The 26,067-nt window shown below is 55.0% G+C and overlaps 2 protein-coding genes across 2 annotated transcripts; both read right to left on the bottom strand.

Annotated features, from left to right (window-relative positions):
• Window positions 1–9,557: 9,557 nt before the first annotated feature.
• Window positions 9,558–10,484, bottom strand: LOC141974216 (olfactory receptor 14A16-like). The gene has a single exon (XM_074933555.1). It carries the CDS (start codon window positions 10,482–10,484, stop codon window positions 9,558–9,560), a length of 927 nt encoding a protein of 308 aa, XP_074789656.1.
• A 12,561-nt stretch (window positions 10,485–23,045) lies between these two features.
• LOC141974267 (olfactory receptor 14A16-like) lies at window positions 23,046–24,002 on the bottom strand. Its single transcript, XM_074933594.1, has one exon. The coding sequence runs from the start codon at window positions 24,000–24,002 to the stop codon at window positions 23,046–23,048; it is 957 nt and encodes a 318-aa protein (XP_074789695.1).
• Window positions 24,003–26,067: the final 2,065 nt, after the last annotated feature.

The raw sequence follows: 26,067 nt of genomic DNA on the forward strand, positions 1-26,067 counted from the left end.
GTATAAAAGCTGGGAGAAAGGAGGAAGGGGGTGGGGTCACCCTTGGTCCTCCGAGGCAACTACTACGTGTATTGGAGCCCTGCTTCCTGAGAAGGCCCGACATCGCCTCTTCATGGGAAGTAGAGAATAAATCTGTTTGCTTTTGCTTCCGCGCGTGGACTTTTGCTTTGCTTTGCTTATATTAAAACTGCTTTTGTTTCACCCACAAGGGTTAGTTTATCTTCTTTCCCCTCTTTACCCTGTTGAGAAAACAAAGGGAAGGGGGGGGGGGGGGGGGGGGGAAGTGATAGAGCGACTTGGTGGATACCTGGCATTTAGCCAGAGTCAAACCATCACACTCCTGCACATGATGTTTGTGTGATGGAACCCAATGAATATGGAAATCCACACTCGATCAGGTTTTGGTAAAATGTGCGGGGGGTGTGCAAGCTTTGTGGAGAGATCCCCTTGCACCCCGGCACCACAGTAAACATCCCTGCTGTGTAACTCTACTCAAGTTATGGACTCTTTTTTCCGCGAATCAGTCTCCTCTTTGAGCTCCAGTCCACCCAGAAATGCAGGAAGTCAAGCAGCCTGGGAGGAGACTGGTACAGGTGAGGGAGAAGGTCCTGGTAACAATGAAGCAGGAAGAGGCAGCAGAGAGAAGGTGGGAGCTGGCTGCCTGCCAGCCTCAGTGGTTCCGTGACTGTGCTGGAGAGAGACCTTTGTGGTGGTGGAGGGCAGGTCCTGGAGGGATGAGGGATCCCCGGGCAGCTCCTGGACAGGTGGAGAGTCTGAGATCAGCTCCTGCAGAGATCACTCCTGGACACGTGTCTGGAGAGGCCAAGGGTTCCCACTCCCACAGCCCCGCACACAAACAGCCCAAACCTCGTTTCTCCTGTCTCCACTGACAGGGCTTGTGCTTGGCCTACAGACCTCCCGAGGTCCCCTCCAGGATGGGTGACGGTGCCTTTCCTTCCACCACAGCTCTTCCCTTGATGATGACCGGGAGAGCACCCACACTCCCCGTGACCATGGAGGGAGCAGATGTAACTGTAGAGATATCCTCTGTAGCTTTTGTGTCCCACTGAAGTCATTGAGTCGGGGTTACTTGGCAGGTCCTACGTGGGGCCTTTCGAACCTCCTGAAATGCAACAAGGCCAAGTGCAAGGTCCTGCATCTGGGTCAAGGCAAATCCCAGTATCAGCACAGGCTGGAGGATGAAGGTGCTGGGAGCAGTCCTGCAGAAAAGGACTTGGGGGTGCTGGTGCAGGAAAAGTTGACCCTGAGATGACAATGTGCACTCCGAGCCCAGGAAGCCAACCGTGTCCTGGACTGCATCAAATGAAGTGTGGCGGCAGCTCGAGGGAGGGGATGGTGCCGCTCTGCTGTGCTGAGAGCCCCCGGAGTGCTGCGTCCAGCTCGGGTTCTCAGCACGGCAGGGACATGGAACTCTTGGAGTGGCTCCAAAGGAGGGCCACAAAAATATTCAGAGGGATTCTTCAGCCTGGAGAAGAGAAGGCTCCAAGGAGACCTTGCTGCTGCCTTTCAGCGCTGAGAGGGGGCTTCAAAGTGAGATGGGGGGAGACTTTTGTGAAAGGACACAGTGTAATGGTTCTCGCCTAAAAGAGGGCAGATTCAGGGAGATAAAAGGAAGAACACTTTTACAGTGGCACTGGAGAAACCCTGGAACAGGCTGCCCAGAGCGGTGGTAGAGGCCCCGTCCCTGGGAACATTCAAGGTCGCTTTGGACGGGGCTTTGAGCCACGTGATCTAGTTGAAGGTGTCCCTGCTCATTGCAGGGGCTTGGATTAGATGGCATTTAAAGGTCTTTTCCAGCCCAAACTCTTCTGTCACTCTACTCTAGGACCCCTCCACAGCCACCTCCACGTTCCTTTTCTGCCTGGTTCCATCACCTCTGATTTCCTTCTCCCCCCGCCCCCAGGGGTGGTCACCTCTTCTGGTGGTTCCCTCCAGAGTCTCTTCAGCGATGGCCTCGGTGGGGCACGGTAATACCCTCAGACACACGGGGGTTTGCTGCTGACTTTTAGTGCTCCAGAGCCTTGTTGGTTCTTCTTTCGGGATCTGCAGTTCAGGAATTTGGCACTAGAGGGCTCAGGAACAGACAAAATGCCCTGACAAGCCAAGGCAGTGGGCAGCACTTCCCTTAACTCCTCTCTTCTTAGGTGCTTCATCTCAGAGGTTTCAGGAGCACAGTCAAGGTGAACAAGTTTCAGTTCTCAGGAACAGTAAGAAATCATTTATTCTTTTTCCATTTCCCTTCTGTTCTGGTTACAGATCATGTGATATCAATAAACTCCCGTTATTTCCCCAGTCTCCAAAACCTTTCAGAGATGATGGGGAGTGGCCTCTCTGTGACATCATCCTGCTCTCTCAGCACCCTGGGATGCAGCCCCTCTGCGCTTGTGGACTGGAAGGGTTGAGGTTCATCAAGTAGCCTCTGATCTAGTTTTCACCGCCCCCTGACTGTTCTGCTCCAGAGTCCTGCCTCGAGGCACAAAGGCCGGGCAGACCTTGCTGGGGAAGGCTGAGGAGAAGAGGACAGAGTGTCTCAGACCTTTCTCCACAGACCCTTACTACATGGAGCAGAGCTCCCACATGCTCTCTGCTACTTTGTTAACTCTTCCTGAAGCAGACAACACCTTTGTTCTGATGCCCTTGACCTCACTTTCCAGTTTCCACTGAGTTTTGCTACAGACCATTGCCAAGCTGGGAAGATGCTCTTGCAGACCAGTTGCAGTGAGCTGGGCTTCCCTTCAGCGCTGCTGACCATGAGATCCCCACGGAAACTGCCCAGAACAGGCCAAAGGCTGCTCCTCTGCATTCTGGCGTCTGGTGTCTTCCAATCTGCTTCCTCCCTCCCCTCCTGAACCGGGGCCCTGCTATTTCAGGGTCATGGCAGCCAGTCTTCACAGCCCTGGCCAGCTCGGCCTTTCAGTGACCCCTCCCCTCTCCGGAGTGGGAAGGAAAAAACACAACAAAGAGCTCAGACATCAAGATCGGGACAGGGAGGGATGATTCACCCCTTATGGCCATGAGCAAAAGACAGACAGGTTAGGGGAACAAAAATCCCATCCATTTAATTCCAACACTAACAACAAAAGTTAAACCCCAGACTGGGACACTGAGAGGTTTTACCACATGTAAAAGCCCCTTCCCCCTCCCCTGCTTTCTCCCCAGGCTCAGCTTTGCTCCTGATTTCTCTCCCTCCTCCCTCGCAGTGGCGCAGGGGGGCAGGGGATGGGGTGTGTGATCAGTTCATCACTAGCTGTCTCTGCCACTCCTTCCTCCTCATGGGGAGGACACCCCACATTCTTCCCCTGCTCCGCTGTGGGGTTCCTCTCACGGGACACAGTCCTCTGTGAGCTGTCTCTGACATGACTCTTTCCCATGGGATGCATTATTCCGGAGATGCTCCAGTGTGGGTCCCTGCCATGGGTTGCAAACCTCCCAGTGCCAAACTACAACAGCTGGGGCTTCTTCCCACAGAGTCCCGGCCTTCGTCAGGCACAGCCACGTGCTCTGGTGTGGAGTCCTCCACAGGGAGGTCAGCCTGTGCTCCACCATGGACCTCCATGGCTGGCAGGGAGCAGACTGCCAGCTCACCATGGGCTCCAGGGGGAGTCTCCGCATCGGCACACACCACCCACTCTTCTTCCTCCTTTCACAGAATCACTCAGGTTGGAAAAGCCCCTTGGGATCATCGAGGCCAACCATCAGCCCGACTCTGCAAAGTTCTCCCCTAACCCACATCCCCCAACATCTTATCTAAACCACCCTTAAACACAGCCAGGGATGGTGACTCCCCCCCCTCCCTGGGCAGCCTATTCCACCCTCTGACCACTCTTTCTGGGAAAAATTTTCTCCTCCTTCCCAGCCTGACCCTCCCCTGGGGCAGTTTCCAGCCGTTCCCTCTTGTCCTGTCCCTGATCCCCTGGGAGCAGAGCCCAGCCCCAGCCTCTCTGCAATGTCCTGTCAGGAGCTGCAGAGAGGGATGAGGGCTCCCCTCAGCCTCCTCCTCCTCACACTGAACACTCCCAGCTCCTTCCCTGGCTCCTCACAGGATTGATTCTCCAGCCCTTCCCCAGCCTCGTTGCCCTCCTCTGCCCTCGCTCCAGCTCCTCCAGATGTCTCTGGGATTGAGGTGCCCAAACCTAGACACAACCCCCAGGTGTGGCCTCCCCAGTGCAGAGCACAGGGGGACTGTCACCTCCCTGCTCCTGCTGGTCACACTAGTGCTGACACAAGCCAGGATGCCGTTGGCTTTCTTGGCCCCCCGGGCACACTGCTGGCTCCTGTTCAGCTGCTTGTCAGTGAGAACCCCCAGACCCTTCTCTCCCAGACAGCTCCAGCCACTCCTCACCGAGCCTGGAGCCATGCAGGGGGTGGTTGTGTCCCAAGGGCAGGACCTGGCACTTGGCCTTGCTGAAGCCCATCCCGTTGACGTTGGCCACCGATCCAATCTATCCAGGTCTCTCTGCAGAGCCTCCTTGTCCCCATGCAGCTCGACGCTCTCGCGTCACTTCGTGTCACCTGCAAACTCACTGAAGTTCCACTGTGGTTCCTTGTCGAGATCATCAATAAAGATGTTGAACAGAAATGGTCCCAACAACGAGCCCTGAGGTCAGCACTTGTGACCAGCCACCAGATGGATTTATCTCCACTGACCACCCCTCCCTGGGACCGTCCATCCAGCCAGGGCCTGACGCAGCAGACCGTTCCCTCCTCCAGGCCACGGGCAGCCAGTTTTTCTATGAGATTTCTATGGGGAACTGTGTCGAATGCTTTTCAAAAATCCAGGTAGACAATATGCACAGCTTTTCCCTCGTCCAACAGTCGGGTCATCTTGTCATAGAAGGAGATCAGGTCTGTCAGGCAGGACCTGCCTTTCATAACCCCGCTGACTGGGCCTGATCCCCTGCCTGTCCATTAGATGACTTGTAATGGCACCCGAGGTGACCTGCTCCATCACCTTCCCTGGCACCCAGGTCACACGGACAGGTCTGTAGTTCCCTGGATCCTCCTTCCTGCCTCTCCTGTAGATGGGTGTCCCATGTGCCACCCTCCAGTCCAATGGGCCCTCCCCAGTCAGCCATGACTCCAGGTAAAGCATGGACAGCGGCGTGGTGAGCACATCTGCCAGCTCCCTCAGCACCCTTGGGTGTAACCCACCCGCTCCCACAGCTTCCTGAGGAGGGGAAATGGAGTGGGACGTGCTGATTTGTTCTCCATGGGACCCAGGGACAGGACAGATGGGAATGGTTCAATGTTGCATCAGGGGATGTTCAGTCCTGACACCAGGGAAGATTTCTATGCCGAGAAGATTGTCAGACTCTGCAAAGGGCTTCCTAGAAGTGGTCAGTGTCCCAGTTCTGCCATTGCAGAATGCCCTTAATAACATGCTTGAACTTTTGGTCAGCCCTGCAGTGGTCAGGCAGTTGGACTGGGTGGTCACTGTGGGTCCCTTCTGGCTGAACTCTTCTGCTCTGTTCTCTCTCACGCCATGCTCTGCTCTGCTACTCATTTAATCCCAAACCGTCCCAGTCCTGTGAGAAGCCATGGACATACAGCCCTTCCTGGCAGTGCACATCTGGGCCGCAGCACCTCAGCTGGGGCACCAGGGTGGAGCCCAGCCTTCTCCCAGGGAAACCTGAGCAGTTGGCGCTGTGCTGCTCCGTGCTGCTGCACGGACAGCGCGGGCCTCACGCCTGGGCTGTGCTGCACGGCTCCCTTGGCCACAGGGCAACCTCAGCAGCGCTTTGTCACAGAGGAGCCTGCAGGCAGCTCCCACTCTACTGCTCCTCATGGCACCTGCCTGGCCCTGCCTGGACCTGACAGTGCAGCAAGAAGTTCTCATGAGAACGTTGTTCCTCTTTGGTGCAGAAATGAGAAATACCGTTGGTTCCTCCTCAGAAAGTCCCATGGTAGCTGGAATGTCCGAACCAGGAGACTCTCATGGACAGATGGGGTCTGCATGCCATGCTGCTTGTCCCTCGGAAGCCCATCCAAGGCTACAGCGCCTGGGGTTCCCCCCATCTGGAGGGACATAAGAGGAGCTCCATGATTCTCTCCTTATGGTGTCAGCACTAACGAACAGCATTTTAAATGATGCCTCTGTCACTGGGATCCTAACAGACCAGCATGTCCCGGTGACAACCTCTCTCAGCACCCTTGGGTGCAGCCCCACTGCTCCCATGCACTGGGAAGGGTGGAGTTTGCTCAAGTCACCCTGGCCTTGATCCCCATCCAGCGCTGGTGGTTCCCGTCCTGAGTCCTGACTGAACACACAAAGGCCTGGGGGCCTCGCTGGTGGTACCTGAGGCAAAGAGGACACAGACCGTCTCAGATCTACCTACACCTGCTCTTTCGAAACTCAGCAGTGCCCCCACAGTAGCTCTGTTTGTTCTTCAGCTGTTCCTGAGGTACCAAAAGCTCACCTTGGTGCCTTGAATTCCTGTTCAAGACTCAACTGAATTTTGACACAGACTGTTGCTGTGCTTCTGGGATGTGTCTGGGCACTTGACTGTATCGTCACAGGAGTGTATAATGACCCCACTGTGATGTGCTTTTTTTTGTTTTTTCTTTCCCCAATTTAAAAACCCCTCTGTGCCTCTCTACCAGCAGCACTCTGAGGCCATAGTTGTCAACCTGTTGTCTGTGAACCCCTGGGGGGCCGTGATGTCATCACAGGGGGTCTGAAAAGGCTTAAAGGAGGGGTGGGGAATGCCCAGCCCAGAAACGTTTGGTCTGGCCCATGGCAAGCACTGCCCCTCCTTTTCCCACGGCCCCCTCCCCTCAATGCTGTCTCATACTCAAGCACCCCCACTCGTGAACTGACACACTAGAATATTTGTTGCTAGGCTGGTGGGTGGGACCCACTTTAACTCGGTGTTTTTCCTCTTGAAGACTTTTCCTTAACCCAAGGGCCCTTTTTAGGGCCACAAGAGGGCTGAAGTCTGTTCCTCCAAGTGGTGTCCCTGGACCCATAAACAATAAAATATGGTGACTGAACACAGGCAACCAAGCGGGGAGGGGGGATTTGAGAAGGATTGTAATACTTATAATCCAATTTTAATGTAAATATTGGCATGGAATTCAGAATTAGCATGTTAAAATAACATAAAAGTGCCATTTGAGCAGTAGGAGTGTTGATGGTAGTATGTTAAATTCATATGGAATCATTGCAATAACGATATTACAGTAGGGGTGTGTGCATTAACAGATTCACTTGTTTCCCCTCCTCTCCAAATCTGAAGGTCCTTCATGAGAAAATGGACACAAATATTTGATGCAGTCTAGTGCTTTAGATCTTGAATTAAGTCTTGGTGGTCCATGGCCACAAAAGGTATTTAAAGGGGGTCTGTGATGAAGGAAAGGTTGAGAAACCCGCTCTAAGGAAAGCAGGTAGGAACTGCGGCAAAGAAGCTGTCAGAGTCAGGCGTGGGATGAGTGGAGAAGGCTGATGTAAAGTGATGTAGGTCCTGGGGGCCAGGGAGAGAAATACCGAGGTTGGTGAGGTGAGGAGCAAGGTTGTCCATAGGATCATAGAGTCATAGAATGGTTTGGGCTGGAAGGACCCTTGAAGTCCATCTTGTCCCAGCCCCCTGCCATTGCCAGGTACACGTTCCACTAGATCAGGTTCCTCAACCTGGCCTTGAGCCCTTCCAGGGAGGGGCCATCCACAGCTTCTCTGGGCAACCTGTGCCAGGGCCTCACCCTCCTCACAGGGAAGAATTTCTGCCTTATGTCGAATCTAAATCTACCCTCCGTCAGTTAAAAATCATGCCCCCTCAGCCTATCCCTACACTCCCTGATCAAGAGTCCCTCCCCAGCTTTCCTGTAGCCCCTTGAAGAACTGAGAGGCCACTCTAGTTCTCCCCGGAGCCTTCTCTTCCCCAGGCTGAACACCCCCAACTCTCTCGGCCTGTCCTCAGAAGGGAGGTGCAATGCCAAGTAAAGGACAACAAGGGCACAACACCTTCCATCTTCCCCATGGGGCTGAGAGGAGGCAACGAGGCCGCAGCGCCATGAGGACATGTCTTCTCATGGGCAACTGCCATGGCCAAGGTGTGGTGGTGCAGACCCCCTGGGCCACCTGGCGATGTCAGGACCAGCCAACATCGTGTTCTTGTCTTGGTTCCAAGTGCAGTGGGCTGGGACGATCTGGCACGTGTTTATCTGGGCTACAAGTGCAGCCCGCTGGCACAATCTGGCACTTTCGCGTCCTGGTCATAACTACAGGGCATTAGGACGATTGGGCACTTCCCAACGGTACCTGAAACTCCTGCTGCCTGGATCGTAGCCCCCTCTGGGCAGTACCAGAATTACCTGACAAGAATCGTGGCCAAAATGAAGAAAATACTGACCAAAGCCAATCATCTCGTGCTCCTCTAAATAGTGACCCCTGGTGTGACCCTTTGAGCTCTGCGGGATCACAGCAGGCTGCGCCCCACTATCGCCCTCTGAGCTGGGAGGCCTCCTAGGGCAGATTTTGTGAGGGTTTCAAAGAACAGATTTCAGGAAGATTTCCAAGATGGTCTGCTGAGAGATCCCAATGAAGGGAAGGGTTCCAAAATTCTCTGCTGAGAAACAATGACAAAGATTGTGAGGAATTGACTGCAATTAGATTTTGCCATTTCGGTGACATTTGGTGCCAGTAATTTACTATCACAAGTTAAAACCTGTACCTGTCTGTGCGTGTATGTTTGTGTGTGTGTGTCTACTTGATTTGGGAAACTTCATAATGTGGATTATAACGAACTTTCTGAAATCACCCTTATAAGTGTTCAAGTGGCAGTGATTAAGTATTGCCAAAAATCATTCAACCTAAAGCTAATCTTGTGGTTTACCTTCATAGTGTTAATAGACCTTAAATTTCTGCTACCTCAAAATTTTGTGAGACATGTATTCACTCATTCCCCAACAAATTAGCGTAACAATTCAAGAGGACATTTTCCTTATTCTTTATATTAATTCCATGAGACATAAACCCTTGACCAGGTCTGGGGCGAAGATTTGATCTAGCTGCACCTAGGCTCCTCTCTGAGCACGAGTTTAGAAAGTAAGGGGCTCTGATCTGAACCTCATGATGCAATGGGATGGTCCAACTTACACTTCTGCATCCTCAGGCTCTGTGTAAATCATTCTAACTCGATTCTACCTCAATTTTCCTTTCTGTGTTTCTTCCAAGTAGTAAGTAATAGAGTGAAACTGGCCATCAAATTTCATCAAGTCACACTGTTACAGATCTCAGCTGGGACTCTCTTCCCCTCCACCTATGCCCAGAGGAATTGTCCTCGCAGCTCCAGAAATATCTCAAAGGAAAGAACTCAGAAGAAAAAAAAAGTACTGCAGACTCTTTCTTTTGTTAAAACACAGAGAGATCATGGCTCCTCATTCACCCACCACTTGGTCAGAAAAGAAATGCAGACAGTGAATTAGCAGGAGGATGGAATCATTACAAGTAAAATACCACCACCACCAACAGAAAAAGCAGAGAGTATGGGTGTGTACAGAGTTATAAATGCTCTGCAGCAGAAGATGAGCAGTTTATTGCTTCAGAAATAACATCTGGTTATCAGTTTCCTCAGGACATCCTTGATCTCCTGGTTCCTCATGCTGTAGATGAGGGGGTTCACTGCTGGAGGCACCACCGAGTACAGAAATGACACCACCAGGTCCAGGGATGGGGAGGAGAGGGAGGGCGGCTTCAGGTTGGCAAACATGCCAGTGCTGACAAAGAGGGAGACCACGGCCAGGTGAGGGAGGCACGTGGAAAAGGCTTTGTGCCGTCCCTGCTCAGAGGGGATCCTCAGCACGGCCCTGAAGATCTGCACATAGGACACCATAATGAACACAAAACACCCAAAAACTAAACAGGCACTGACCATGATAAGCCCAACTTCCCTGAGGTAGGAGTGTGAGCAGGAGAGCTTGAGGATCTGGGGGATTTCACAGAAGAACTGGTCCAGGGTGTTGCCCTGGCAGAGAGGCAGTGAAAATGTGTTGGCCGTGTGCAGCACAGCAGTGAGGAACCCAGTGCCCCAGGCAGCTGCTGCCATGTGGACACAAGCTCTGCTGCCCAGGAGGGTCCCGTAGTGCAGGGGTTTGCAGATGGCAACGTAGCGGTCGTAGGACATGACGGTGAGGAGAGAAAACTCTGCTGAGATCAAGAACAGAAAGAAAAAGGTCTGTGTAGCACACCCCAAGTAGGAGATGTGCCTGTTGTGCCAGAGGGAGTTGGCCATGGCTTTGGGGAGAGTGGTGGAGATGGAGCCCAGGTCGAGGAGGGAGAGGTTGAGGAGGAAGAAGTACATGGGGGTGTGCAGGCGGTGGTCACAGGCGATGGCGGTGATGATGAGGCCGTTGCCCAGGAGGGCAGCCAGGGAGATGCCCAGGAAGAGCCAGAAGTGCAGGAGCTGCAGCTCCCGTCTGTCTGCGAATGCCAGGAGGAGGAACTCGGTGATGGAGCTGCCGTTGGACATTTGCTCCCTCTGGACATCGGGGACTGTCAAAGGAGGAAACAACACTGACAATTCATGGGTAACTCTGATGAGAAAAATCTATGTTTTTTCCCAGCAGAACTCTCCATACTGCACCCACGCTCCCATTTTTCTTTTCTACAAAGGTTTCCTTCAGTTCCATGCCTAGAATTGAAGTTGATGGTGGATTAATATGCCATGAGGAGCAGGACCTCTGCCCACAGGCTGCCCATGGGTCAGCCCTGCTCCGCAGCAGTGGGTTCATGTAAGTGCTGGGGCAGGTGTCAGAGAAGATGTTTGACTTTTTCATATGAAATCCTTTGTAATGTAAAAGAGTCTGTCAGCATCTGTGCTCCCAGTGCTATGGATCGACGATGGCAGAAGGCAGTTAGAGAGTTCTGGTTTTGTGAAACTCCCCCCATTTCACCCAGGGAATGCTCTACGGATGTCAGAAAACCTCAGTTGAAAACTCCCCTCCCCAGTAAAAATCTCTGAGCGTTTGGGTTCCTTGAGGATGGGGTGTCTGACAAAAAGATGCGGGTTTCTCCCCATCCCATGGCCAGCATTGCCCAGAGAGCCAGAGGCTCGAAGGGGGCTTGGGCACCTTGCTGCCATGGACACATCTGCATGGCAGGGCCTGCAGGGCCCGTTGCTGAGCTGCAGCTGAAAGCCCCATCCCCAGAGAGCCGGAAAACAGGAGCAGCAGCAGCAGGGGCAGGGGCAGAAGCAAGGAGCAATGCCCAATGCTTCTGCCCAGGGAGGCCAGGCCAGGGAGGGACAGATGGGCACTGGGGAGAGTCTCCTCTGCTGCAGCTCTGCCTGCACAGGAGGCAGCTCCTGCCCTGGATCCCGGGGCCTGGAGGGCAGAGGCTCTGCTGGGTGCAGGAGGAGAGCAGGGCTTTGTTCTGGAAACAGCACTTTCCCTGAAGGGTGATCGGGAGGTGCCTAAATACCACCCACGCCCAGAGAGTGCTGTCAGCCTGTTTGACTCCCTGCCAGTGCCTCTGGTGCCTGGAGCTGTGACAGCCTGCAGTGCTTCTCTGTCCCCACGTCTCCTCCCTGTCAGTGCTCACAGCCCCCATCCCACCCGCTGGGTGCTCAGCTCTGCCCTGCAGACCTCTCCTGGCAGCAGGGCCCTGCCCAGGGGCAGCTCTGCCTCTGCAGGGGCTCAGGAGAGGCTCAGACATCTGCAACAAGGTAGAGTCTTAGAGCCTGCTCCAGAAAGGAGAAGGAGTTTCTAATCTCATTCTGCCCACCACATAAAAAAGAGAACACTTACTATGTTGTGAAGATTTCTCCTGCAGTGAGCTCTCAGCACCCTGCCAGTGCCGTCTGCCTCTGCCCTCTCTGTGCCCGGCTCCTCTGCCCTCGGTGCCTGCAGGCAGTGCCCTCAGCCCTGCTGCGCTTTGCAGAGGAGCTGCTCCTGGGCAGAGCTGGCTCTCTGCAGCGCTGACCACTTGCCCTCAGCTCCCTCCAGCCCAGCAGCCCGGCCCAGCATCACAGCAGAATGCAAGCCCAAGGCATTTTAATGACTCCTTGAGGAGGGTTGGTCTGAGTCCATGGACCTCAGACAGTGATTGGATGATGAAGGTGCCAGTCAGGAAGTCAAAGCCAGAGGCCAACTGCAAAGTTTCTTGGAGTGTTAATGGCTCCCAGTGAGGACCGTTCCTGACAAACCTCCTGCGGGGCTGGTTACAGCAGAAAACTCCCGGCAGAGATGACAGGGAAACAAAGGCCCTGTCAGTGTGGAACAGATTCTGAGCAAACCTGGGTGTGTTACATGGAGCAAAGGGCCACGCCCTGACCCCCAGCCCCTGGGAAGTCAGATGCTGTTCCTCAGGGCTCTTCCCGGGGCAGGGTGATGTGGGGATGGGCAATGCCAAGGGCAGGACTATGGTCCAACCCCTGCCAGGCTCTCGGCTGGGGAAGGGGAGGCCATGAGACCCAGTGCTGGAAGGGGAAGGGGCTTCCTCATGGCCACCAGTGGCAGAGACACCAGCCAGAGCCAAGGGCAGAGAGAGCTCAGCTCTGCTGGGGGATGCTCAGACTTTGCTCACCCCTCTGTCGTCTCCACCACAGGCTGTCCCACCGTGTCCCACACCTGCACCTCTTTCTCTGCCGGCTGGAGACGTCCACCCAGCTACCACACCCTGCTCTCCCCTGAGCATCTCCCTTCCTTTCCTGAGATCTCTGCGTCCTCCCTGCCTGCTCCTTGACACACAAAGCCTGGGGCTGCTCCAGTCTCCCTCGGGGTGACCTGTTCCACCACAGCACTGCCCTTCCAGGGACATTGCTCTGTGCCCAGTCTGAGCCTCCCCTGCTGTACTTTTTGGCAGTAGTGTTCCTCATGCTGTGGATGGTAACCCAGGGTGTCTGGGTGGCCCACGCTCCTCCCAATGCAGCCCCGTAGGCAGCTGCCCTTGTTCATCGTGTCCATCCTCTCCTGGCTCGTAGGGAATCCCTCACAGTGCCCAGGCCCTTCTCCTCAGAGCCGCTGCTCAGCCCGGCAGGTCCCAGCCTGCCCTCAGCTATGGGGCATTCACCCCCCATCCAACACTGAGGTACGTCTGGTTACTTCTCCCTGTCAAACTTCAAATGGCTTCCGTTTTCCCAATCCCAGAGATTCTCAAGGTCCACACACACTGAAGCTCCATTTGGTCAGCTTTTCATGTTTGCGTGCAGCTGGCTTGACTGGGGTTTCTCTCCCAACAGAGAAACATGAGTTTTATGACACTGTCAGTCCCTTCTCCTGCAGAAACCGTGAGTCCTCGGGGTCTGGTACTGATGAGGCTGTGGGGATGGACCCAGGAGGGAAATTGTCCTTCCTGGGCGAGAGCAGCAGGAATGTGTGGAGCTCTGCCTGGGCATGGAGGATGAGTCAGCTGAGAGCTGAAGGCTCCTGGGCAACACTGTGGTGGGTGGATGTCTGGTACAGACCCCCCGGTGAGGAAGAGGCAGTAGATGAAGCCTTCATTCTACTGGAAGAAGCCCTGGTCCTCATGTCAGTCCTGACCTATCCCAATATTTGCTGAAGGGACAACACAGCAACGTGAAAGTGATCCAGGAGGTTTTTGGAATTACTTGACAACATCATCCCAACAAGGGTGACGGAGGAGCCAGTGAGGGGAGGTGTCCTGCAGGAAATCAGACTTAGAAACAAGGAAGAGCTGGTCGGGGATGGAACAGTCAAGGGAGACAAAGGAGAGTTGAGGCTCCTGAGAGAAGGGAAGAAGGCAAAGAGCAGGACGTCAGGAGAGCAGGCTCTGGCCTGTTGAAATATCTCGTGGGCTGTGACCCTGCAGAGAAGAGGGGAGAGCTGTTTGATGGTCAAGAGTCCCGTCTTCAGGCGGCACAAAAGTCCATCCCTACAGGAGGAAGTGAAGCAACATGGCAGGAGGCTGGTGTGGATGAGGAAGAAAGTCCTGACAAAAATGAAGCAGGAAGAGGCAGCAGAGAGAAGGTGGGAGCTGGCTGCCTGCCAGCCTCAGTGGTTCCGTGACTGTGCTGGAGAGAGACCTTTGTGGTGGTGGAGGGCAGGTCCTGGAGGGATGAGGGATCCCCGGGCAGCTCCTGGACAGGTGGAGAGTCTGAGATCAGCTCCTGCAGAGATCACTCCTGGACACGTGTCTGGAGAGGCCAAGGGTTCCCACTCCCACAGCCCCGCACACAAACAGCCCAAACCTCGTTTCTCCTGTCTCCACTGACAGGGCTTGTGCTTGGCCTACAGACCTCCCGAGGTCCCCTCCAGGATGGGTGACGGTGCCTTTCCTTCCACCACAGCTCTTCCCTTGATGATGACCGGGAGAGCACCCACACTCCCCGTGACCATGGAGGGAGCAGATGTAACTGTAGAGATATCCTCTGTAGCTTTTGTGTCCCACTGAAGTCATTGAGTCGGGGTTACTTGGCAGGTCCTACGTGGGGCCTTTCGAACCTCCTGAAATGCAACAAGGCCAAGTGCAAGGTCCTGCATCTGGGTCAAGGCAAATCCCAGTATCAGCACAGGCTGGAGGATGAAGGTGCTGGGAGCAGTCCTGCAGAAAAGGACTTGGGGGTGCTGGTGCAGGAAAAGTTGACCCTGGGATGACAATGTGCACTCCGAGCCCAGGAAGCCAACCGTGTCCTGGACTGCATCAAATGAAGTGTGGCGGCAGCTCGAGGGAGGGGATGGTGCCGCTCTGCTGTGCTGAGAGCCCCCGGAGTGCTGCGTCCAGCTCGGGTTCTCAGCACGGCAGGGACATGGAACTCTTGGAGTGGCTCCAAAGGAGGGCCACAAAAATATTCAGAGGGATTCTTCAGCCTGGAGAAGAGAAGGCTCCAAGGAGACCTTGCTGCTGCCTTTCAGCGCTGAGAGGGGGCTTCAAAGTGAGATGGGGGGAGACTTTTGTGAAAGGACACAGTGTAATGGTTCTCGACTAAAAGAGGGCAGATTCAGGGAGATAAAAGGAAGAACACTTTTACAGTGGCACTGGAGAAACCCTGGAACAGGCTGCCCAGAGCGGTGGTAGAGGCCCCGTCCCTGGGAACATTCAAGGTCGCTTTGGACGGGGCTTTGAGCCACGTGATCTAGTTGAAGGTGTCCCTGCTCATTGCAGGGGCTTGGATTAGATGGCATTTAAAGGTGTTTTCCAGCCCAAACTCTTCTGTCACTCTACTCTAGGATCCCTTCACAGCCACCTCCACGTTCCTTTTCTGCCTGGTTCCATCACCTCTGATTTCCTTCTCCCCCCGCCCCCAAGGGTGGTCACCTCTTCTGGTGGTTCCCTCCAGAGTCTCTTCAGCGATGGCCTCGGTGGGGCACGGTAATACCCTCAGACACACGGGGGTTGCTGCTGACTTTTAGTGCTCCAGAGCCTTGTTGGTTCTTCTTTCAGGATCTGCAGTTCAGGAATTTGGCACTAGAGGGCTCAGGAACAGACAAAATGCCCTGACAAGCCAAGGCAGTGGGCAGCACTTCCCTTAACTCCTCTCTTCTTAGGTGCTTAATCTGAGAGGTTTCAGGAGCACAGTCAACGTGAACAAGTTTCAGTTCTCAGGAACAGTAAGAAATCATTTATTCTTTTTCCATTTCCCTTCTGTTCTGGTTACAGATCATGTGATATCAATAAACTCCCGTTATTTCCCCAGTCTCCAAAACCTTTCAGAGATGATGGGGAGTGGCCTCTCTGTGACATCATCCTGCTCTCTCAGCACCCTGGGATGCAGCCCCTCTGCGCTTGTGGACTGGAAGGGTTGAGGTTCATCAAGTAGCCTCTGATCTAGTTTTCACCGCCCCCTGACTGTTCTGCTCCAGAGTCCTGCCTCGAGGCACAAAGGCCGGGCAGACCTTGCTGGGGAAGGCTGAGGAGAAGAGGACAGAGTGTCTCAGACCTTTCTCCACAGACCCTTACTACATGGAGCAGAGCTCCCACATGCTCTCTGCTACTTTGTTAACTCTTCCTGAAGCAGACAACACCTTGGTTCTCATGCCCTTGACCTCACTTTCCAGTTTCCACTGAGTTTTGCCACAGACCATTGCCAAGCTGGGAAGATGCTCTTGCAGACCAGTTGCAGTGAGCTGGGCTTCCCTTCAGCGCTGCTGACCATGAGATCCCCACGGAAACTGCCCAGAACAGGCCAAAGGCTGCTCCTCTGAATTCTGGCGTCTGGTGTCTTCCAATCTGCTTCCTCCCTCCCCTCCTGAACTGGGGCCCTGCTATTTCAGGGTCATGGCAGCCAGTCTTCACAGCCCTGGCCAGCTCGGCCTTTCAGTGACCCCTCCCCTCTCCGGAGTGGAAAGGAAAAAACACAACAAAGAGCTCAGACATCAAGATCGGGACAGGGAGGGATGATTCACCCCTTATGGCCATGAGCAAAAGACAGACAGGTTAGGGGAACAAAAAACCCATCCATTTAATTCCAACACTAACAACAAAAGTTAAACCCCAGACTGGGACACTGAGAGGTTTTACCACATGTAAAAGCCCCTTCCCCCTCCCCTGCTTTCTCCCCAGGCTCAGCTTTGCTCCTGATTTCTCTCCCTCCTCCCTCGCAGCGGCGCAGGGGGGCAGGGGATGGGGTGTGTGATCAGTTCATCACCTGCTGCACAGGTTCTGGGGATCTCACAGCCCTTGTCAGAGCACAGACAATGACAGCTTTGTGTTTGAAGACAGTGAGGACAGAGAGTCATCAGTAAGTGCTGGGACAGCCTGGGGTCAGAGTGAGGTGGGGCAGCAGGGGTGGGGTGAAAATCTGCAGAGAAACAGGCAGAGGCAGAGGAAAGTGTGGGACAGCCTGTGGTGGGGATGGGCCCTTGGCTGAGGCTGGCACCCCCCAACAGAACTGAAATCCTTGTCCTCTCGACTATGGCTGCTGTCGCTTCCCCTGAGGACCCTGAGAGGACACCAGTTCCTACAGGCACAGCACTTTGCTGCCTCCTGCCCACCCTCCACAGAGCCTGGGGGGATCCGACCGCTGTCCTGCCTCGGCATCACCCCCTGCCTCTCCCTGCCCCAGGAAGAGCCCTGAGCATCCCAGGAGGGAAAGGATCCCCGTTCCCAGGGGATGGGCTCAGGGCTGGACCCTCCTGGGGATGAAACCCATCAAGGCCTTTCAGGGCCCCTCAACATTGGATTGGCAGCCTGTGAGCAGAGCCTCTGCCTTCCTGCTTCCCCAGCCCCAGGGACAGGAACCTTGTCTCCTCATTCCCTGCCCGGCCTCTCCAGTGATGGCCCTCGCTGGGCATCACTGACACCCTCACAGCCTTGGAGCTTTGCTGCTGACTTGCCCTTCTCTAGAGGCCACTCCAACCCCTCTGCTGCTCCTGCAGTTCAGGAACTGGGCACCAGAGGGCTCATGAACACGCAAATCCCCCTGACAAGCCAAGTCTCTGGCAGAACTTCATTCCTCCCTTCTGACGGGGGGAATGTGAGAGGTTTCAGCCGTGCAGGCAAAGGGAAAAGCTTTCAGTCCTACACGGCAATAAGAAACAATTTGTTCGCTTTGCACTACTCCTTATTTATCAGCTCACCCATGAAGTGACATCAGCAAACTCCACTGGATATTGGTCCTGAGCATCTGCTGATAGAGGCTGAACATGGAGGGAAGCCAAGACCCTCCATGTCAGACACTCTGGGGGCAATCTTTGTCCCTGCCTCCAACCCCACATTTCTCTCATCAGCCCCCTGGGACTTCCAGCACCTCTGTTCAAACCTGAGCTTTCTCCATGACAGTCTGAAGCTGCATCTTTCAGACCTTTCCCACCAACTCCCACCTGCTGTACTTGGTACTTGCACACAGCTGCACGCAGACACAGAAGGATGTTTAATTGCCAGAAAGCTAAATTAGCAGAAGGCATGCTTCAACCAAAAATAAAACACACTCCTCTGATGCATATTAAGTCCATTTTACCACTTCTGAAGGCCACTTTCCACAGTGGAGATGGGCTTAGACCAAAGGAAAACACATTTTTTGTCAAGCAGAGACCCCAAGAACCCCCACAGCCCCCCCTGCCCCAGACTCTGTCCATAGTCACTCCCAGAGTCACAGCCTGAAGTCACGAGCTCCATCGAGCTTCCCATCTGCATCCCATCCCTTCCCATTGCCATCGGCAAACCCACCAGTTAAACAGGACTGGACTCAGGACTGGCCCCTGGGGGTCACCACTGGTGCCCTGCTCCCACGGGCACTTTGTGCTCTTGGCCACGGCCTTCTGGATCCGGCCATTCACCCTGTTTCCAGCCCCCCTCCCTCACGCCTATCGGGCTGTGACGGGATGCAGCGTGACAAGAATTGTTACTGCGGAGGTGAAACCCCTTCCCTGCTCTCCCCTCACCCACCAGCCGAGGCATCTTCTTGCTGTGGTGGGTTACCCGTGGCTGATCACCCAACTGCCACCCAGATGCTCGCTCACGGCCTCTCCCACCCCAGCGGGATGGGGGAGAAAATAGGAAGAATGGGGGTGAGAAAGCTGCTGGGTGGGGACAAGGACAGGGAAATCTCTTCCCCGTTCCCAGTGTGGGCAAGGCAGGACTTGGAGGAAAACAACTGAATTTATTGTCAATTGAAACAGATATTTAATTATGAACTCAGCTCTAATAATAATAATAAAAAACCCCACAAACAAACATTAAACCAACACCTTTCCTCCTCCCTCCCCAGGCTCAGCTTCACTCCCTCACTCCAGGCCCCTCTCCCCCATCCTGAGCAGTGCAGGGGCGTTTGGGATTGGGTTCTGTGAGGGGTGAGAAACCAGGCCTGCGAGAAACTAACAAACAGCCCGAGAAAGCAAAAGTTGGGGCTGATGGAAGAAATGCCTCAAACACTCCTAAGACAAAAGCGAGTCCCCGGGTGGATGTTGTGGAAGTCGAGGTGATGAGGCTGCCCCAATCACACCAGGTGCAGCTGGGGGAGGGAGCCCTGTGGAGACAGGACGGCCCTGCTCTGGGGCACCTGGGCACATTGCAAGGGCCATGTGTCCGGGGAGTGACCTTTGCTTCATTATCCACGAAATGCATATTAAAGTTAACACCCTCACTATGCTAATGAGGGCTGACATGACCATGCTAATTACATCATCCCATGGAACACATGACCCCTCCCCAGACATGGGGTACGTAGGTGTGTGGGTCGGCCTAGGGGACGGACCCAAGGAACGTGGGTATAAATCAAGGAAGGGGGAAGAAAGTGGGGGGCCCTGGAGAGAGCAGTGAAGCGAAGGAGACTGATGCCGCCTCCTGGAACCCTCGCCGGCGGGATCAGCGCAGGGACCCAGACCGGTGATCTGTATTCCCCCAGTCCCTCTGTCTCCCTCTTTCCCTTTTCCATTAAGCAATGCCAGGCAGATTGTATTGCTCGCCTCAACTTGCGATATCCTTAGCCAATTATCGTGTGTTCAATTAGCACATTGTGGGGAGTTAATTAATGTTTGGAATTTAAGACATGTTGTCTGCTCCATTGCGGATTTGTGACTCTGAGTCACTTGTCCCCTCGTCTGAGCGGGACGTGACAGTACTCGAGTGAATGCTGCCATCAAATTTCATCAAGTCACACTCTCACAAACTCCCATTAAAATCACTTTTTCAGACACCTTTCCCCGTGATACTCTCAGTGATCTACACCACTCACCCGTGACACGAGGGGACAAAGACCTGGGCTCTGTGGGCCCCTCCCAGCCTTGCCAGCGCCCTTTGCCATCCCACCGCGGGCTGTTCTGCCCTGTCCCACCCCTGCCCCTCTCTCCCCGCAGGCTGCAGCACCCATCTCCCTGCCCCGCCTTGCTCCCACCCCACCATTTCCCGACCTTCACTGATGTTGCCCACTCCAGGGAAAGCTCTACGGCCTCCGAAACCGCCCTCCCAGCAGGGAACCCAACCCAAAGGCTTCCTGTGGCCTTTCCCCTGACCAGAGAGCAGGAACCCCACCAGGACCTTCTCAACCACGTGGCCGCTGTGGCCTTCCAGCTTCTGGGAGGGACGTGCCCAAGCCCTGTGCCTGCTGCTGTCCCACGTGTGCTCAGGTGGAATGGACACGACAGCCCACGGCCCAGCCCTTCTCCTGGGTGAGGCCTGCGGGGGCTTTGGCAGAGGCACTTTCCCAGCCGGGTACCTGCTGCTGGCCTCTCACCCCAGAGACAGAACTGACCTCACGGTCCCTTCACAGCCACACGCTTCCTGCTGGACTGAGACTGTCTGAGACACAACTGACTCATAATACCGTGCGCATCCACCCCCTCCTCATGGCCCAGGACCTGACCAGAGCAAACTCTGCTTCTTTATTAACACCTATCACATATATTTCTTATTACTGGTCTGAGTGGAGAAGCATTCTTCACAGGAACTGCTGAAGTTGTGTTGACACATTTCATAGCTCCTCTTTTTTTCTGGATATTTTTTCTTCTCCCTCAGGCTATTCTGTCATCAGAAACTTTGTCAAGGGAAAGATCCATAGAATCAAAGAGTAACTCAGGGGTCAAAAGAGCCCTGAAAAACCTCTTGTCCAGCTCTCAAGTTGAAGGCAAGTTGAACCAGGTGAGGTTGTTCAAGGCCTCTCTCCAGCTTCGCATCACCCACAAAGGAGCTGATGTGCGCTCTGTCCCATCGTAGAGGGGGACAGGAAAGATGTTCACTGTGTTGGCCCAGGAGCTGGTCACTGAGGGATGCCGCTAGTGACCGGCTGCACGCAGGACTTTGTACCCCTGATGGCATTTAAGGTTGATCACCCAGCCAACATCCCACCCACCCTAACGTGCACTTCTTCAGCCCAGGCAGCACCAACCTGGCTATGAGAACACGATGGGAGACCATGTCACAGGCCTTGCACAATCCCATGTGCACAACACGCCCTGCTTTCCCCGGTCTGTTGTGGGTCAGCAATCCCTTCCTTGGCCTTCAGCTACCTGGACACGGCTGAAGGAGGACGTAGCCTACGACCTTCCCAGGGATGGAGGGAAGCTGACAAGCCTATAACTCTCCCCTATAATTCTCCCAGTTCTCATTCCTGCCCTTCTTGGAGATGGGTTTGTGCTCGGCCTTCTCCATTGACCCCAGAACCTCTCTGATTGCTCTGGCCCTTCTGAGGGCTCAGCCCAGAATCACCGGCGAGGGTGACGGAGCCAACAGGAGCACTTGCCATGAGCCTGTCCAAGGCAGCGGAGATGAGTCTCACTGGGAGAGTGGGGGTTGTTCCTGGGTCACACACACAAGTGTCCGGGCTCTGTCAGGTGCCCACATCTCAGCTGGCCCCATGCCCTCACCTTACACACAGGGGGTTCAGAGACACGAGTCCTTCCCTTGCACACGCAGAGGCAGTGCATTGCCGGAGTCGTCGTGTCTCTCTGGGCTCCTGCTGCCACGGCCAGAGGCTGGGAGGCCCCTCAGCCCTGTGCTGATCACCCTGCTCTGCACTCGTGGGAGATGCCCCACGGCATGAGGAATGGACTCGGGGACCTCGGTTCAAGGAAACACCTCCCAGGGCTGCAGCCAGGGGGTTGCCCAGGGGACGTTACTGTCGACGTGAAGTGACCTCATGACCCTGTTTGTGCCACACACCTTCACAGCACCCCCAGGAATAGCTGATGGCAGTTGTGCTCTCTCACCTCACACACATGATGTGCATGTTTACATCTCCTCCATAAAATGCAAACATGAACTTCTGACCTACTCATTTGGTGTCCCTCTGTGGAGGGACAAAGACCCTCTCCGAGCTGAAGTGAGAGGCCAGTGCTGCAACTGGTGGTTCTGAGGGGCTACAGCATCATGTTTGCCCTGGGTCAATGTCATGGTTTGAACCCATCCAGCATCTGGGCCCAACACAGTCACACACTCACTCCGCTGGGTGCAATGGGGGAGTGAATCAGAAGTGTAAAAGGGAGAAAACTTGCAGGTTGAGCTAAAGGCAGTTTAATAGGTACAGAAAAAAACACAAGTAAGCAAAGGGAAACATGGAATTCCTTCACTTCTTCCCATTTCCAGGCAGAGCTTCATCCATCTCCAGGACATCAGGGCTCCATCTCACATAACAGTGACGTGGGAAAACGAACTCCATAACTCTGAATGTCCCCATGTTCGTCCTTCTCCCCCAGCTTTATATAACGGAGCATGATGTCGTAAGGTACAAAATACCCCGTTGGTCAGTCGGGGTCAGCTGTCCCAGCCGTGTCCCCTCCCAGCTCCTTGTGCACCCCCAGCTGCTCGCTGGTGGGGTGGGGTGAGGAGCAGGAATGTCCCTGACCCTGTGTAAGCCCTGCTCAGCAATAACGAAATCAGCCCTGCGTTACCAGCACTGTTCATGGCACAAACCAAACCCCAGCCCCATAGCAGCTCCCAGCAAGAAAAGGAACTCTCTCCCAGCCAGAGCAGCACAGGCAGCTGCCCCAGTGTGTCCAGTGAGCGCAGACACAGAGCAGAGCCTGCTCCTTCAGGTCTCTCCCAGGAGGCCTGGCTGTGCGAGGACACTGCTGCCAGCCCCCACCCTGCAAATCACACTGTTCACCTCTTCGCTGGGGTTTTCCTCTGCGGGCCACTTCCTTGGGCGTGTTCTTGAGATCAGGTTTGGGAGAAGAGCTCAGCCTTCAGGCACTGCCCTGAGCAGATCCTCTTTCATGAGGGAACCGCTCTTCGGGAGGCCGGCTCTGTCACACAAGTGCCCAGTGCCTGTCCCTGCCTGTGGTCACAGGGCTGTCACACAGCAGGGGTGTGACCAAGCTGCCCGAGCACTCAGGCCTCACACCAAACCGAAGGGATCAGAAAGAGAGTGTGGAAGGGAAGAGAGAACATCTCTGGAGGACCAAGTGCTCCCTGGCAGGGCTGCCATGCTGGGACTCTCTTTCCCTCCACCTCTGCACACAGGAATTGTCCCTGCAGCTCCAAATTCTTCTCACAGGAAGGATCTCATAAAATAAAAAAGTCACTGTAGGCCCTTTATTTTGTTGCAACACACAGAGATCATGGATCCTCATTCATGCAACCAGTTGGTGAGAAAAGCAGACTGAATTCAAAAGGGGAAGAAAAAAACATTAAAAGAAAAATCCAACAAAATAACCCAGAAAATTCAGACAGATTGGAACTGTACAGAATTATATTTTAATTAATATGAAGAAGATAAGCAGTTCATTGCTTCAGCATAACATCTAGTTATCAGATTCCTCATGGAATCCTTGATCTCCTGGTTCCTCATGCTGTAGATGAGGGGGTTCACTGCTGGAGGCACCACCGAGTACAGAAATGACACCACAAGGTCCAGGTATGGGGAGGAGATGGAGGGCGGCTTCAGGTAGGCAAATAGAGCCGTGCTGATTAACACGGAGACCACGGCCAGGTGAGGGAGGCACGTGGAAAAGGCTTTGTGCCGTCCCTGCTCAGAGGGGATCCTCAGCACGGCCCTGAAGATCTGCACATAGGACACCACAATGAACACAAAACACCCAAAAACTAAACAGGCACTGACCATGATAAGCCCAACTTCCCTGAGGTAGGAGTGTGAGCAGGAGAGCTTGAGGATCTGGGGGATTTCACAGAAGAACTGGTCCAGGGTGTTGCCCTGGCAGAGTGGCAGTGAAAATGTGTTGGCCGTGTGCAGGAGAGAATTGAGGAACCCAGTGCCCCAGGCAGCTGCTGCCATGTGGACACAAGCTCTGCTGCCCAGGAGGGTCCCGTAGTGCAGGGGTTTGCAGATGGCAACGTAGCGGTCGTAGGACATGACTGTGAGGAGAGAAAACTCTGCTGTAGCAAAGAAAAAGAAAAAAGAGGTCTGTGCAGCACACCCCAAGTAGGAGATGTGCCTGTTGTGCCAGAGGGAGTTGGCCATGGCTTTGGGGAGAGTGGTGGAGATGGAGCCCAGGTCGAGGAGGGAGAGGTTGAGGAGGAAGAAGTACATGGGGGTGTGCAGGCGGTGGTCACAGGCGATGGCGGTGATGATGAGGCCGTTGCCCAGGAGGGCAGCCAGGGAGATGCCCAGGAAGAGCCAGAAGTGCAGGAGCTGCAGCTCCCGTCTGTCTGCGAATGCCAGGAGGAGGAACTCGGTGATGGAGCTGCCGTTAGTCATTTGTTTCTACTGGACATGGGGACCTCTATGTGTTGGAAAAACAAGTGAGAATTTAGGGTAGATTTCTCTGAACAAAAGATACTCCTTAAGTTTTGACTAATCCCTCCTTTAACACTCCCATTATGATGTACCCTTGGAACTGTCCTGGGGGTGATGTGGGGCTGTGAGCAGCCCTGCCCCAGGCAGCACCCTCTCCACAGCAGCAGGACCCTGCCCTGCCGGGGTCTCTCCTGCCCCCCACAGCTGCTCCCCCCGGCGCCGTGGGCAGCTCCCCGGGCAGGCTGAGCGCTGACCCTGGCCGGCGGCAGAGTCCCTGCCCCAGCACACAGCCCCGGGGGTGCAGGGACCCTGCTCGGAAGGACAGCCCTGGGCACCCCCGGCTGCACCCGCGCCTGCACGCCCTGCAGCCGTCCCCGGGAGAAGGCAGAGCCATGGCCTGTCCCTCTGGCAGCGCAGCAGGGAAGCCCTGCTCGGGAGCACGGCCTCCTCCTCCAGACACCAGGGAGATTCCTGGGGCTGTGCCGGCCTCCCCACATCCCTCCGCCACCTGCAGCTGCCCTGCCCCGCACCCACAGACTGACGGTGTCACGGGCTGGGAAGATTTCTCCTGCAGTGAGCTCTCAGCACCCTGCCAGTGCCGTCTGCCTCTGCCCTCTCTGTGCCCGGCTCCTCTGCCCTCGGTGCCTGCAGGCAGTGCCCTCAGCCCTGCTGCGCTTTGCAGAGGAGCTGCTCCTGGGCAGAGCTGGCTCTCTGCAGCGCTGACCACTTGCCCTCAGCTCCCTCCAGCCCAGCAGCCCGGCCCAGCATCACAGCAGAATGCAAGCCCAAGGCATTTTAATGACTCCTTGAGGAGGGTTGGTCTGAGTCCATGGACCTCAGACAGTGATTGGATGATGAAGGTGCCAGTCAGGAAGTCAAAGCCAGAGGCCAACTGCAAAGTTTCTTGGAGTGTTAATGGCTCCCAGTGAGGACCGTTCCTGACAAACCTCCTGCGGGGCTGGTTACAGCAGAAAACTCCCGGCAGAGATGACAGGGAAACAAAGGCCCTGTCAGTGTGGAACAGATTCTGAGCAAACCTGGGTGTGTTACATGGAGCAAAGGGCCACGCCCTGACCCCCAGCCCCTGGGAAGTCAGATGCTGTTCCTCAGGGCTCTTCCTGGGGCAGGGTGATGTGGGGATGGGCAATGCCAAGGGCAGGACTATGGTCCAACCCCTGCCAGGCTCTCGGCTGGGCAAGGGGAGGCCATGAGACCCAGTGCTGGAAGGGGAAGGGGCTTCCTCATGGCCACCAGTGGCAGAGACACCAGCCAGAGCCAAGGGCAGAGAGAGCTCAGCTCTGCTGGGGGATGCTCAGACTTTGCTCACCCCTCTGTCGTCTCCACCACAGGCTGTCCCACCGTGTCCCACACCTGCACCTCTTTCTCTGCCGGCTGGAGACGTCCACCCAGCTACCACACCCTGCTCTCCCCTGAGCATCTCCCTTCCTTTCCTGAGATCTCTGCCTCCTCCCTGGCTGCTCCTTGACACACAAAGCCTGGGGCTGCTCCAGTCTCCCTCGGGGTGACCTGTTCCACCACAGCACTGCCCTTCCAGGGACATTGCTCTGTGCCCAGTCTGTTCCTCCCCAGGTCCTCCTGATGCATTAGTTCTTTCTCATGGTGTATCTTTCAACAAAGACAATCTCCATCGTCTCTGTAATCCCCCCTGTGTCACTCTCAGGCTACTCTTATGGTGCCTGGAGCCTCCACACCACTGGGCCAAAAACTCCACGTCCCTCAGCCACCTCACACAGGTTATGTGTACAATGTCCTGAGCCCCACCTTGTCAGACCTTCACTCAACACTATTCAGGTCGCCCTTACTTCTCCAAAATGGGGAGACTGCACTGGGTCTGGCTGAGCTGGAATCGGTTTCCCCTACAGCAGCCCTCACGGTGCTGTGGTTTATGCTGGGAGCTGCAGGGTGTTGGCAGCACCCTGGTGTGGTGGCTGCTGCTGAGCAGTGCTCACACAGCACCAAGGCTCCTTCCGACATTTCCCCCAGTGGGATGGGGTGGGCAAGATCT

This window comes from Athene noctua, unplaced genomic scaffold (genome assembly GCF_965140245.1).
Source record: "Athene noctua unplaced genomic scaffold, bAthNoc1.hap1.1 HAP1_HAP1_scaffold_36, whole genome shotgun sequence".
Lineage (NCBI taxonomy): Eukaryota > Metazoa > Chordata > Aves > Strigiformes > Strigidae > Athene > Athene noctua.